A 12,736-nucleotide genomic window follows, 5' to 3' on the forward strand; every position below is an offset into this window, starting at 1 on the left:
CAAAGTTACCGATCCTGTCTTGTCAATGCCTTCTATAGACGGTGGCAGATACAGGTTTATTGATGTAATATTAACCGTTCATTCTCGTTTGAAATAATAAATTACATTTCATTAGGCAAGAAATTATATTTTTCAATAATTTCATGATGAATATAGATAAATTATAAAATATATTATGAAATAAAATTTCATAATATAGATAAAATATCTTGTTAATTAATTATTAATCCTACATTGTTGAAAGACGATCTGGCAACAGAGCGAAGCGAGAAAGAGATTTGTTCAATGATAGACAAGGATAGCAATACCGTTGCTAATTAAAAACTGCCTTTATAACGTGGACCTCGCTGTAGACAATCGATGAATAAATAGTCAGATTTGGTTAAATTAGATTTTTATTTTTACTAAACTTTGTTGAATTCAATTATGAACTCTCAATTTTCATTTGTGAAAAAAATCGAAAATCCCTCATGGTACTTGCTCAAGCTCTATACATTGTTGTGGGTTTTCCAATTTAGGCCCGCCGCAAAGTAGACCCACGCTAATCCACGAAAAGCAACCCACGCCGTGGGATGTTTTGTAAAACATAGAATTACATAATCAATCGACTGACAAGTGGATTATTCATTGCATGTATTACACAGATGTCTAGAGAAGCCTAGCAATGGTTTACAAAACATCCCACGGCGTGGGTTGTTTCAAATCGAATCAAAATTTTTATTCACAATACAAACAATTGAGGGTCCTGCCAAACCCAAAAGTTTTCGTGGATTAGTGTGGGTCTACTCAGCGGCGGGACTAAGGGTTTTATTTTAAATAGATTATTGATATTTCAATTTGATTGCACCAGATAACTTAAACCTTGAGCACTTGACAGTGATTTAAAGTTGTATTTTAACCAAACAAAAATTAAATAAGTATTGAAATTTAATGGGGTTGGAGCAAAATCGTTTTAAAAATAGAAAAATAAATGGAATATGAATGTTGAATGAAAAAGACTCAGAAATTGTCATAAAACCATAGATTTATTGATACTTAAAAAGACCGGTTTCGGTTATTACACCATTGTCAATCTCTGATAAACTAAAACTAGATACAAGAGCAGCAGAATTTTTACTAGTAGGCGAGTACTGCCATTGGTCAAGGGCATGAACGCCTGCCATTGGCCCAGCTAGACAGTCTCCTCCCACTACTTTAAAAATTTCTACCAGTTTGGCCCACATAAAGAATTAAAGAACACATAAGAGATTGGAATAAACAAAATGGGGAATCTAACTTTGCAGAACATTTGTTAACAATTAATCACAAGTTCACAGTTAAGGAGAATGTTGAGTTTCTGCATGTTAATAACAAAGGCAGATCTTTGAATATTCTAGAGGCTTTAGAAATAACAAGAGTAAAATTAAGGAGAATTCCCAGTTTAGTTTAAATGACCATATTCATTTCAACCAATACAACACTACAAACTTAGTTTTATCATAAAAATGTAAGCATACATTAGTCAATAGTTTTTCCATTTACATATTTGTTTTATTAACACTTGTTTTCTTGGTTCTTATTTTGTACTGAAAGTAAATTTTGTTATCATGGCGATTCTGTTGCTTAAGCCGCCCGCCATTTTGTCACACCGTTGAGTGGGAGGAGACTGTCTAGCTGGGCCAATGGCAGGCGTTCATGCCCTTGACCAATAGCAGTACTCGCCTACTAGTATAAATTCTGCTGCTCTTGTATTTAGTTTTAGTTTATCAGAGATTGACAATGGTGTAATAACCAAAACCGGTCTTTCTAAGTATCAATAAATCTGTGGTTTTTTGACAATTATTCTTAGTCTTTTTCATTCAATATGAATAATTACCACAATATCTCAACTACACAAAAAGTGAATATGAAGGTAATTGAAAACTATTATTGGGTTGAATAAAAACATAAGACATAATTCAAAAATCATGAGGTTTCAGGAATGACTATTTTTATCAGAGTGAAGCATGCAATCAAATAAATGTTCTAGTTTCACTCACCAAATTTTTTTCCTTGGGATCAACGTAGCACTATCAGGTAATTCACTGGCACACTCACTTTTCCTTTAATTTATGTTTTGATCTTGTGTACATCCGACAAGAAGGATCTTTGATCACACACAGGGGGGGGGGGTTGAGAAGTTGAGAAGTCATCCAGTCAACAGGCAAGCGCAGACTGCTCAGGTCAAGCCACAAAACACAAAAATGTCCCGTTTGCTAGTAGAGTATTAAATTTGCTCCAATCTTATCGCATAGCCAGATAAAGATTAGAGGAAAAGGAAAAATTTGCTCTATGAGGTTGGTAAGTTGCATAAACAACTAAGGCAATCAATCTCGCGCTTTCATTCATAAAAATTAATTCTATTGTGAATTTAGTCATTTCAAAAAAGTTCCGTTACAATATGTTGAAAATTTACAGCACAGTTTCTCATTAGTACACAATTGATTTTTGTTGAATATTCATTCTATCGCATACAAGGGTTGTTTTGCAGAGAGGATGTAATAGTGAGGTCCACGTTACAATGGCAGTGGAAAAAGATAGAAGGAAAGCATTGCCGATTCTCTGCCTTCTATGGAGGATAGCTTATACCGGTGTATCTGATGTAATATTAACTGTTCATTCAATCAATTATACTTTATTTGCTGAGGAAAATTATTTTTTCCACAACTGCACGTAATAAGGAATTTACATACTCAATTCTCCTCGTAAAATAGCTTATTTCTGAGGAGAATCTACTTTTTCGCTCGCTAACCATCTGCGCATGCGCAGTAGATTTTCTTTACGCTCGCTAATCAGCTGATGATAAGCAGCTCGCCAAAAGTAGGTCAGATCTTAACCTAAGAAGTCGGTAATTGTATCGGTTCTGCACTCTGCAGCCATGGGATATCAGTGAAGATGAATTATTATTAACTCCGCCAGATATAAGTAATTTAACAGGTTTGGGCAGTTGTAGAAAATTTTTTATGTAATTCGCGCGTAATGCTTCTTTATCGATTTTGCAATATTACCAAAATTATTAACTGTTTTGCACGAGACATAAAGTCGCGCATTATGCTCTTGATACATAAATAGCTATTTCAATGATTGAATAATAAATTTTCATAATTTACTTAAAATTCTTTGTTAATTAAAAAAAAAACTTTGTTCATAAATTATATTTCACTTGTTTTGAAAAACGACCTGGCAATGTTGCGGAGCTAGAAAAGGATAGCGCTATTTGCTTTGTCGAATGATAGCAACACCAATGCAAATCATTATAGCGTGGACCTCACTGATGTGTCATTTTTCTAATTATTGTTTGTCACTTTGCATTCAGGAGCTGCTGTTCTGCGAAACATGCGACATGGTGTTCTGCGCCCAGTGTGTTGGCGGCAATGGCACAAGTCACGTGACAGCGGCGGCTGCAGCAGCCAATGGGACGTCGAGTTCCACCTGTGAGCACACTGTCATCCCCTTCAGCATAGCCATCAAACGAATGTCAGAGATACTGCTCTACAAAGCCAATGAGTGTATTTCTAAGGTTGGTCTCATCTAATCCTGCTTAATAAACTGCCCTAAAATCGTAAATGCGTCCTTGAGATCATAAGGGCCGGTTTTTGAGCTCGGGATTTAGCTAAGTTCTAGACTTTTAACAGCTGGAGTCAGAAAACTGGCTTTCCGAACGTAGTCACAGTCCAGGTTTAAATTGAATTTTGAAAATCTAGGAAATTGAACACAAAATGAAATAAAGAGAAAATAGTGTAAAGCTTCAGCTATTTTGAATTATTTATGAATATTTCATTCTGTAAAGAAAAAAGTTTCCAATTATAGATTTATGAGAAAAATATAATAAAAACTGCGACTACGCCCCATTTAGGAAAGCCAGTTTTCTGACTCCAGCTGTTTAAAGTCTAGAACTTTTCTAGAGCTAAATCCTGAGCTTGGAAACCGGTCCTAAATGTGTCCTTGGAATCATAAATGTGTCCTTGAAATCATGAATACATAAATTTTTCTACTATTTCTTCTATTTATTTATTGATTCAATTATTATATAATACTATCATTCAAATTAACTTGGTGAACGATCAACAGGCACAGCCCAAGACTCTTCCTCCCCCGACTTTCGATTCATTAAAAAATGGTGCAGAAAATAGGTTATGTTTTTCATTTATGAATGATTTTTCAAATTTGGAAACACTATGGGCCTCTTAATTGAACCTGGAGGTACACTAGAACCACGAATTTGTCCTAGAAATCATAAACACCTTAATTTCTCTATCTTATGAATGATTTATCACAGTTAGGATCATCAGGGGGTCCATAACCCACAATTATTGAGCCGTTGACTCATGTAATAAACTCTTCACTGATATCGGGCTATTTCCCAAAGTCTTTAAAAATAGCCAGAGTCATACCGATATTTAAGAAGGGGAATGCCAAAAGTCCTGAGTGCTTTAGACCAGTTTCTGTCTTATCAGTATTTTCAAAAATATTGGAATGGGTGGTGTATCTAGTTGATAAAGTATCTAGAGTCCAACAACATACTGGACAGAGAGCAGCATGGGTTTCGATCTAACAGATCGACTATCTCAGCAGGAGTAGATTTTGTTGGGTCGATTATAGATGCGGTGGATAGGGGTGATAAGGTAATGGGTACTTTTCTGGATCTGACACGTGCATTTGACAGTGTCGATCATGATGCTTTATTAGAGTCACTCAAGGGCATGGGAGTGCTGGGGAAGGAGCTGTCCTGGTTCTCATCCTACTCGAAGGGAAGAGAACAATATGTGGAATTGGAGAGGATTCATGTAACCCCTTCAATTAAATATAAAATGAAGTATCGCTCTGAGCTCAAAAGTCTCCATTACGGCGTCCCGCAAGGTTCTATATTAGGCCCTTTACTGTTTCTTTGTTACATTAATGGGTTACCTGAGGTGATCCGATGACAGGCATCTGTTTGTCTTTATGCGGACGATGCCAACATTATTTTTACGGGTAAGACAGTACAGGATGTGGAGAAATCATCAGCACAGGGTCTAACAGCATAATTATAAATTTCTGAACAGCCGAAATCTCCTCCTAAATCCCAATAAGTCAGTTGTAGTCCCTTTCTCAACTAGGCAGTGCAGAGGTGTTTCAAGTCCAAACATTATATTAGATGATAACATTTTAGAGCATTCAACTAGCACAAAATTCCTAGGTTTGGTGATTGATGAACATTTGTCTTGGAACAAGCATGTCAGTCATGTGCTGAAGAAAATATCACCAAGCCTGTTTGCTCTTAGGCGTATGACCAATGTGTGTGGGCTGAATGCTCTGAAAGCAATTTACTACGCATTGGTTCATTCCAATATAGCTTACGGCCTGTGTATTGTAAAATATCGAATTTGGGTAGATAAAAATCCCTAACTGAAATAGCAATAGGTCTGAAAATAAAGTAACTGGCTAATATCGCCAAATAGATATATATATAAGAATCTACACCTGCAAAGAAAACCTGTGCGCAGGTGTGAGTTGCAATATAAATGTTTTTCAAAAATATTCAACAAAAATGATCCAAAACAAATTTCTTGAAAAAATACAGAATAAAAACTAGTACTTAATAATAAAGAGGATACTAAAAATAAAGGAACGGAAGGAGAAAAGACGGAAAAGGCCAAGAAGAAAGAAGAAGACGAAGAAGAAGGAGAATGAAGAAGAAGAGAACGGTAAGAGGTAGGTAAGTCAACTGCAACCATGGAGTAGACGAAAATTAGTTTATTTAAAACAATTTTTCCTCGATTTTATTTGCTATTATCCATTTATCTATGTCTGATCTAAGCCTTTGGTTTATGTTTGTTTTTTCAAGAATATTTAAGGGAATGTGGTTTATTAATTTATTGGAAATATAAGAAAACTGTCTCCTACACACATTCAAGTCCATTCTGACAAATTGGAAAATGTCTCGCGCGGGGCGCAAGCCCAAAAGAGATTCTCGAGGTTCAAATAAATGTTTATTTTTTATAATATATAGTACCAAATTTTTTATGAAAAGTTGTCGAACTGTTAAAACCTTGAACTCCCTGAATAAATCTTTTGTTGGAAAAAGTCTGGGTTTGCCTAGAATAGTTTTTAAAAGATGTTTTTGAATAATGAAAAGTTTTGTGAAATGCGCATTCAAAGCTCCCCCCCAAGCCCGTATGCCATATTGAAAAGCGGATTGAGCATACGAATAATAGATTAGTTTAGCTATTTTTATATTGCTCAGTTGTCTAATTTGGTGAAATTTGTAGATAAGGAATTTTAGTTTGGAACACATGTTATTAATTTGATTATCCCACCTTAAGTGTGGATCCAACAAGATACCCAAGTACTTAACTTTTTTTTCTTTTTGAATTTTCTGACAAGAACAGCAGCTAAGAAGTCTATGGTCGTTACAGTTTAATCGATGGATTTTTATACTGTCTATTGTTCGTGGTTGAGTAAGGGAATTGGGTGAAAATAACATGAAGACGCTTTTAGTTGTGTTGAGGGTTAATATGTGTTGATTAAGCCAAGAGAACGCCAATCTGAGTCCACTTTCCGCTGCAATTTTTACATCATCCCATGAGTTTTCAGTGAAAGTTAGAGCAGTGTCGTCTGCAAATGATATTATATCACAATTTCTTATATTTAATAAAAATTTCTTATATTTCTATTGCAATCAAACAGTATGCAATGTGAAAAAACACCTGATCACGTGGCTAATTATTAGGTAGCTAATGTTATTATAACAGTCAGAGTATCTATGGCTGCACATCGAAAAAAAAAACTTGGACAAATTATTAGTTCAGCAGAAAAGAGCACTGATAATTATCATGAACATTAAAAGGAGGGACTCGGTGAAACAATTTTTTTTCAGCTAGGCATATTGACAGTATATGGGCAATATGTTTTTGATGTCATAATGTACTTAAAAAAAATCACTGATTTAGAAAAGAGAAGTAGTATTTCACATAGATATAATACTAGATCCGGAAGAACCGTACAGAGACATAATTTAGAATTTTTCAAAATGAAGACAACTTTCATGGGAGATAAATATTTTAACATGCTGCCCCGAAATTTAACGTCCATAGAGGAGTTGACAATTTTTAGAGCCAAGCTGAAAAAATATCTGATAGGATTGTCCTTGTATTCATTTGAAGAATTTTTACATATTTGATTGTGATGAATTTCTTATTGACGACTGTTTTGTGCGTTTTGTTATTTTATTATATACTAGTAGGTCATCCGTGCTTCGAAAGGGTCTCTTTTAAAACTAAAAATGAAAACTTGACGTAATAAAAAATCGAAATTTGAAAATAGGCCTATAACCATCCTCGGTTAATGAAGACTCTATATGCAAAATTTCAAATTAATCAGCTGAGTATATTCCAGACGTGATGATGCGTCAAACATAATTCCCTATTCCTTACGTGTATAAGCCAGTTCTTTCCTTTATTATAGTATAGAAAACTGAAGAATACATAATACTTGGAAACCTCACAGAATCATATTGATTTTTCCAATACCGTACATCATTTAATTTTAGTTCGATTAGGATCCTCCTCAATTTGAATCAGGCAGCCTTTTGTTTTCCCAATTCCAAACAAAATACCTAAAATACTCGTTTCACTGGGAATTCGTGTCTGATAGTACATTATAACTGAAGAATATAAATTATTTCTTATTTTATTGTGATCTACTCATGTTTTTCTTATGAAATTCAATTATAGGCCTACAGCATGAAGACTATGTCCAATTCATTTGTACTGGTGGCAAAATTTTACATTAAAAATAATTATTTGATAAAATCCAAGTTCAATAGTAATGAAAACAAATTCCTTCAAAAAATAATTGATAATAATACGTTTCGAGGGAAAAAATTAAGAACAAAAAAATGGGAAGCCTCGGGAATTCGAACCGAGGAACCATCGCTCCGTATGCAGGCCTTTTACCGCTGCGCTACATAGACGTTCGTAAATGGTAGTCTTATAACCTGCTCATAAAAATACACACTTTGGGCTATGAAACTTCATGTAGCCTACGGTAGCATAGATGAATTTGAACATTAATTCTGAAAAATCTAGGAGGAAAATTGAAATTTGGGCTTCCAGGTGCACGAGATTGATATTTTTAGAATCTATGTTCAAAATTTGGAGATCTAAATCATAACCGTTTTTCCGGTATGCAATCCACAAGTTGATATGTTTTGATGCGAACAAACGAACACACGAACAAACACAACCCTACTCTCTCTTATTATATAGATGACGGTATTCAATGTATCTGTAGATTATTTGTTGAATAAAAATATTTGAATTGAATTGAATAACTGAACCTGGAGGTACACCAATTAAATTCAAAGCTCATGCCAGTATTCTATTACTTCAGTAATTCATATGAATTGTGCAATAATTGGAATAGCGTCCAAATAACATCAATACATTGTATGGGATTAATTATTAATTTTCGTATTGTTCAAGCATAATAATATTGTGTGAACTGCACCATCAAATGCTTTAGTGAAATCTATTTAAAAATGCCTGTTCATTAAATTTGTACTTCATCTCGTGAACACACTGTGATATCATTTAGCATTAGCGTTGGTAGAAAGTGAAGTGTAAGGAGGAGAAGGAGATGGAGATGGAATGGGTTTAGGGGGAGAATTGAGAGGAGGTTGATTATTAGATGAGAAATTAAACTTGAATTTTAAAAAACTTTTGAAGTGAAAATGCACTTACTTTTTGTATAGTGACGATCGTTTCGACCTGTTGTTGGTCATCATCAGACTGTGGGAATTCACTCAGATGACAAGGCTATGTGTGGTAAGGGATGAAGGTGGTGGAATAGGTTGTGGTGGGGGTTGGGTTGGTGGATATTTAGTGCGGCGGTATTTTTGAACTTTGGACTATTTTGTCAAAGAGTGTGTGTGAAGAGAAATTTATTTGATCATTTAGGAGACTGTTGGGAAACTGTTTTGTGTGGTTGTAGATTTCGTATTGTTCTAATACATTGAGTTTTCTGCTTTTTTGAGAGATATGGAGGATTTCAAGATTGGTGGCGATGTCTGTGTACACATATCTCCATATCTCTCAAAAAAGCAGAAAACTCAATGTATTAGAACAATACGAAATCTACAACCACACAAAACAGTTTCCCAACAGTCTCCTAAATGATCAAATAAATTTCTCTTCACACACACTCTTTGACAAAATAGTCCAAAGTTCAAAAATACCGCCGCACTAAATATCCACCAACCCAACCCCCACCACAACCTATTCCACCACCTTCATCCCTTACCACACATAGCCTTGTCATCTGAGTGAATTCCCACAGTCTGATGATGACCAACAACAGGTCGAAACGATCGTCACTATACAAAAAGTAAGTGCATTTTCACTTCAAAAGTTTTTTAAAATTCAAGTTTAATTTTAATAGTGAAAAAAGTATGGATATACAACAGAGTATTAGATGAGATTAGATTAGAGTGTGGTTTTTCATCATTACTATAAAAAGATTCAAGTTGTATAGGGTGAAATTCGTGGGTTTGCATAACATTGAAAAACTCTTGAAAAATACCCCTTTTTTGAAAATTCGTAGCTCCGGAACCAAAAATGGTAGAGTCCTGCGCGACCACTCATTGTATTGAAAATGTTATCTTCAATTTTGTCGAGAATAATTTTTCTTGAGAAACTCGAGGTTTTTCGAGATTGAATGGAAAAATTGAAAAAGTCCGAAATTTTGGGGGGTTTTGGGGGTGAAGCCGCCCTCTGGCGTGTCAGCGAATTTCAGATTCGAATCTAACGTCCCAAAATTCATATAGAACCGTCGAGAAAAATTCTTTCGGAGATGTTTCTTAAAAAACGACCATTTGACTGGACTAATTTGAAGAGAAGAAGTTTTAGGGCTAGCACTTGGTTTGATCAAATAAATATGAATATGAAATCCAACATGAACACTTCAAATCTAAATGTAAGTTGACTTGAAAATTGTAGGAAATGCATTTGTTTTAGCAGAAGTAAACCAAATTCATCCTTGTTTGTGCAGTTAACAGCCGCCGAGGAAACAGTGAACGGAGAACTGCAGCGACTTGAGCAGGCGACTCAGACGTGTCTGGAGGGACTGAAGGCTACCTTCGAGGAGATCTCGTCTGCGGTGGAGATGAGGAGGGTGGAGTTGTCGCAGGCGATTGAGGAGGCCAGGGATGCCAAGAAGAAGGTGCTCAGGGAGCAGCTGGCCCTCATCGAAGCTGAGAAGGACAGGGTAAGGGAAAAAAGTTTATCTACAAGAAGAAAATCTATAATTGACCGAAGCGAAGCTGAGGTCTTGGGATAGGCGCACACCAGTTAGTCAAGACAAGACTCAGCATTTTCACAACACTGATTAGTCACAACACTTCACACAGCTGCTTATGGAGTCACGTCCAATTGCAACGACTAATCAGTGTGAGTTGCGTCATAAGCAACTATGTGTGAAGTATTGTGACTAATTATTTATTAAACGAGAATCCAAATTAAATGCTGTAAATCACCCCGAAGACTTCTGCTACTGCGAATATTGACAACAGGGTAAACAGCTAGATGGAAATTCGATGAGCGCTACTATTCAAAAATTAATTTCCATCTGTATTGTGACTAAACGTGTCTGATCATTTCTTGTCTTGTCTTGACTAACCGGTGTACGCCCAGCCAAAGTTTCGACTCGATCAGCTTTTGTCTGTTTGTACCGCAGTTACAGTCGCAGTTATTGTCTAATTTGGATAAAATTTGATATACAAGTACTTTGAAACAAGGCACGTCGTCCTGTATACAGAGTGTTTCAGAAATACGAAAAGAATTAATTTATCTGTTATTGTTTCATCAATCTTAATGAATAAGGTATCCTTGAAATCTTTATAAAATTTTCCAACTTTTTTGTCTCTTGTAAATTTTCTGTAAAGTGAACGGTTTTCGTGAATTTTTTTCAAATCAAATCAAATTTTATTCACCAATTAACAACAGTTTCACATGAAAATGAATAAATAATTTGTAGTTAAATAATTGGCGTGGCTAGAAAAAGGAATGACTTTTGCATTCAAATATTTAAAATGGCCGCTATTTTGAAAATTTACATAAAAAATTTTTAAATTTTATTTTATAAAGTTGAGTTGAGTCCTAGCATAAATATATCCATGCCAAATTTCAGATCAATACAACATTTCGTTCTTTGAGATAAAAATTAATAAGTGAAAAACAAAATGGCAGCTTTTAGGATAACCGCTGAATTTTGGACACTTTAAATAAGACATTTGTAGTCTCCTATCATCCAGGAACAATACCCCAAAATGTTCGACACTACTTCTGAAACACTCTGTATATAAGGTTTTTTTGAATTTTTTCATTTCAAGGATAATACAAAATGAAATGGAGACTCCTTCGAACACCAATATTACCGTAAAATCATACTATAGAATTATTCATCATAAATCAGCTGTCGAGTTGACTATTGATTGCATGCAATGACGCAATGAAAGTAACATAGTATTTTCTCTCGACCTTTCTCTGCTTTCAACTCTTGAAAGCTGATTTGTTGCCAATATGTCTTGAAGGAGATTAGCTTTTGATACAACAACCCCAACAGCCATTAGTTGTTTTCACACTGATATCTTGAGAACATGACAGGACAGGACAGAATTTACTCTGATGGTTAGTATAAGAGGAGGGTGTGGTTTATAACTTCGCGGGGTCTACTGTGTAATATTATGTCTTGCAGGACCATATGATAATTATCAATACCTACTATTACTAAGTAATAGTAGGTATTGTAATTATCCGCCTATGATATTTGAACATTCATACCAACTGTTGAATATCTGAAATGAATCAATACCAAATTGAAACCAAGTAATATATTGATTGAAATAAATGAATAAAATAAATAATAATAGACTATGAATATCAATACAAATTTATTTACAATATTCTCATTTACAATAATTTATAAGCTCTTTACAGATTTTCTAACAAATGTATTTTTTGTTGAACATAATGTTCTAATCTGTTTCCACTACGTTAGAAAGAAGAACCTGAATAAGTGTTCAATTTTTCTTTATCCTGATTTCATTGTTCTTCAGTTCTTGTTGTCCATTTTGAAATGATTAAAAAAGTTTCGTCGTGTAAAAACGTTTGTAAATTTGATTTTGTTTCTAAAAACGTTCCAACTGTTCACTGAACTACTAGCACAGTGACATAAATATATGTTAAAGATAAAAATACTTAATAAAAACAATATACTAGTAGTTCTGTGAACAGTAGACCTCGCGCAGTTATAAACCATAGCCTCCTCTTATACTGTCCATCAGAGTAAATCCTGTCTGTATGTCGTGTCGGCGAGATATCGGTGTGAGAACGGCTAATGGCTGTTGGGGTTGGTGAATCAAAAATGCCAACATCAAAAGCTAATATCTTTCAAGACGTACTGGCAACAGGTCAGCCAGAGTTGGAAGCAGAGAAAGGTCGAGAGACAATACTATGTTATTTTAGTTATTAATTACATGCGTTATTGCATGCAATCATAAGTTCATTCAATAGTGCATAAAAATTGCATTCAATGAGGCATGCAATGAATAGTCCTCACAGCAGCTGATTTTTTACCAAGTTACATTGAGATATTGAATTGCATGCGTCATGGTAAGCAATTTATAATCCACTCGACATCTGATTAATGATGAATAATTCTATAGTCTGATTTTTACTCT

At 34.8% G+C, this 12,736-nt stretch overlaps 1 protein-coding gene across 2 annotated transcripts in view; it reads left to right on the forward strand.

The window, feature by feature from the left end:
* The window catches only part of LOC111055620 (tripartite motif-containing protein 3), an 81,382-nt gene that overhangs the window by 29,604 nt on the left and 39,042 nt on the right, over nt 1-12,736 (forward strand). For both annotated transcript variants that reach the window (XM_039440749.1, XM_039440748.1), the window contains 2 exons: nt 3,335-3,538; nt 10,048-10,263. In XM_039440749.1, coding sequence (XP_039296683.1) covers nt 3,335-3,538; nt 10,048-10,263 — 420 coding nt within the window. The remainder of the gene's footprint in view (nt 1-3,334; nt 3,539-10,047; nt 10,264-12,736) is intronic.

The sequence above is a fragment of the Nilaparvata lugens genome, chromosome 14, assembly GCF_014356525.2.
Source record: "Nilaparvata lugens isolate BPH chromosome 14, ASM1435652v1, whole genome shotgun sequence".
Classification (NCBI taxonomy): Eukaryota; Metazoa; Arthropoda; class Insecta; order Hemiptera; family Delphacidae; genus Nilaparvata; species Nilaparvata lugens.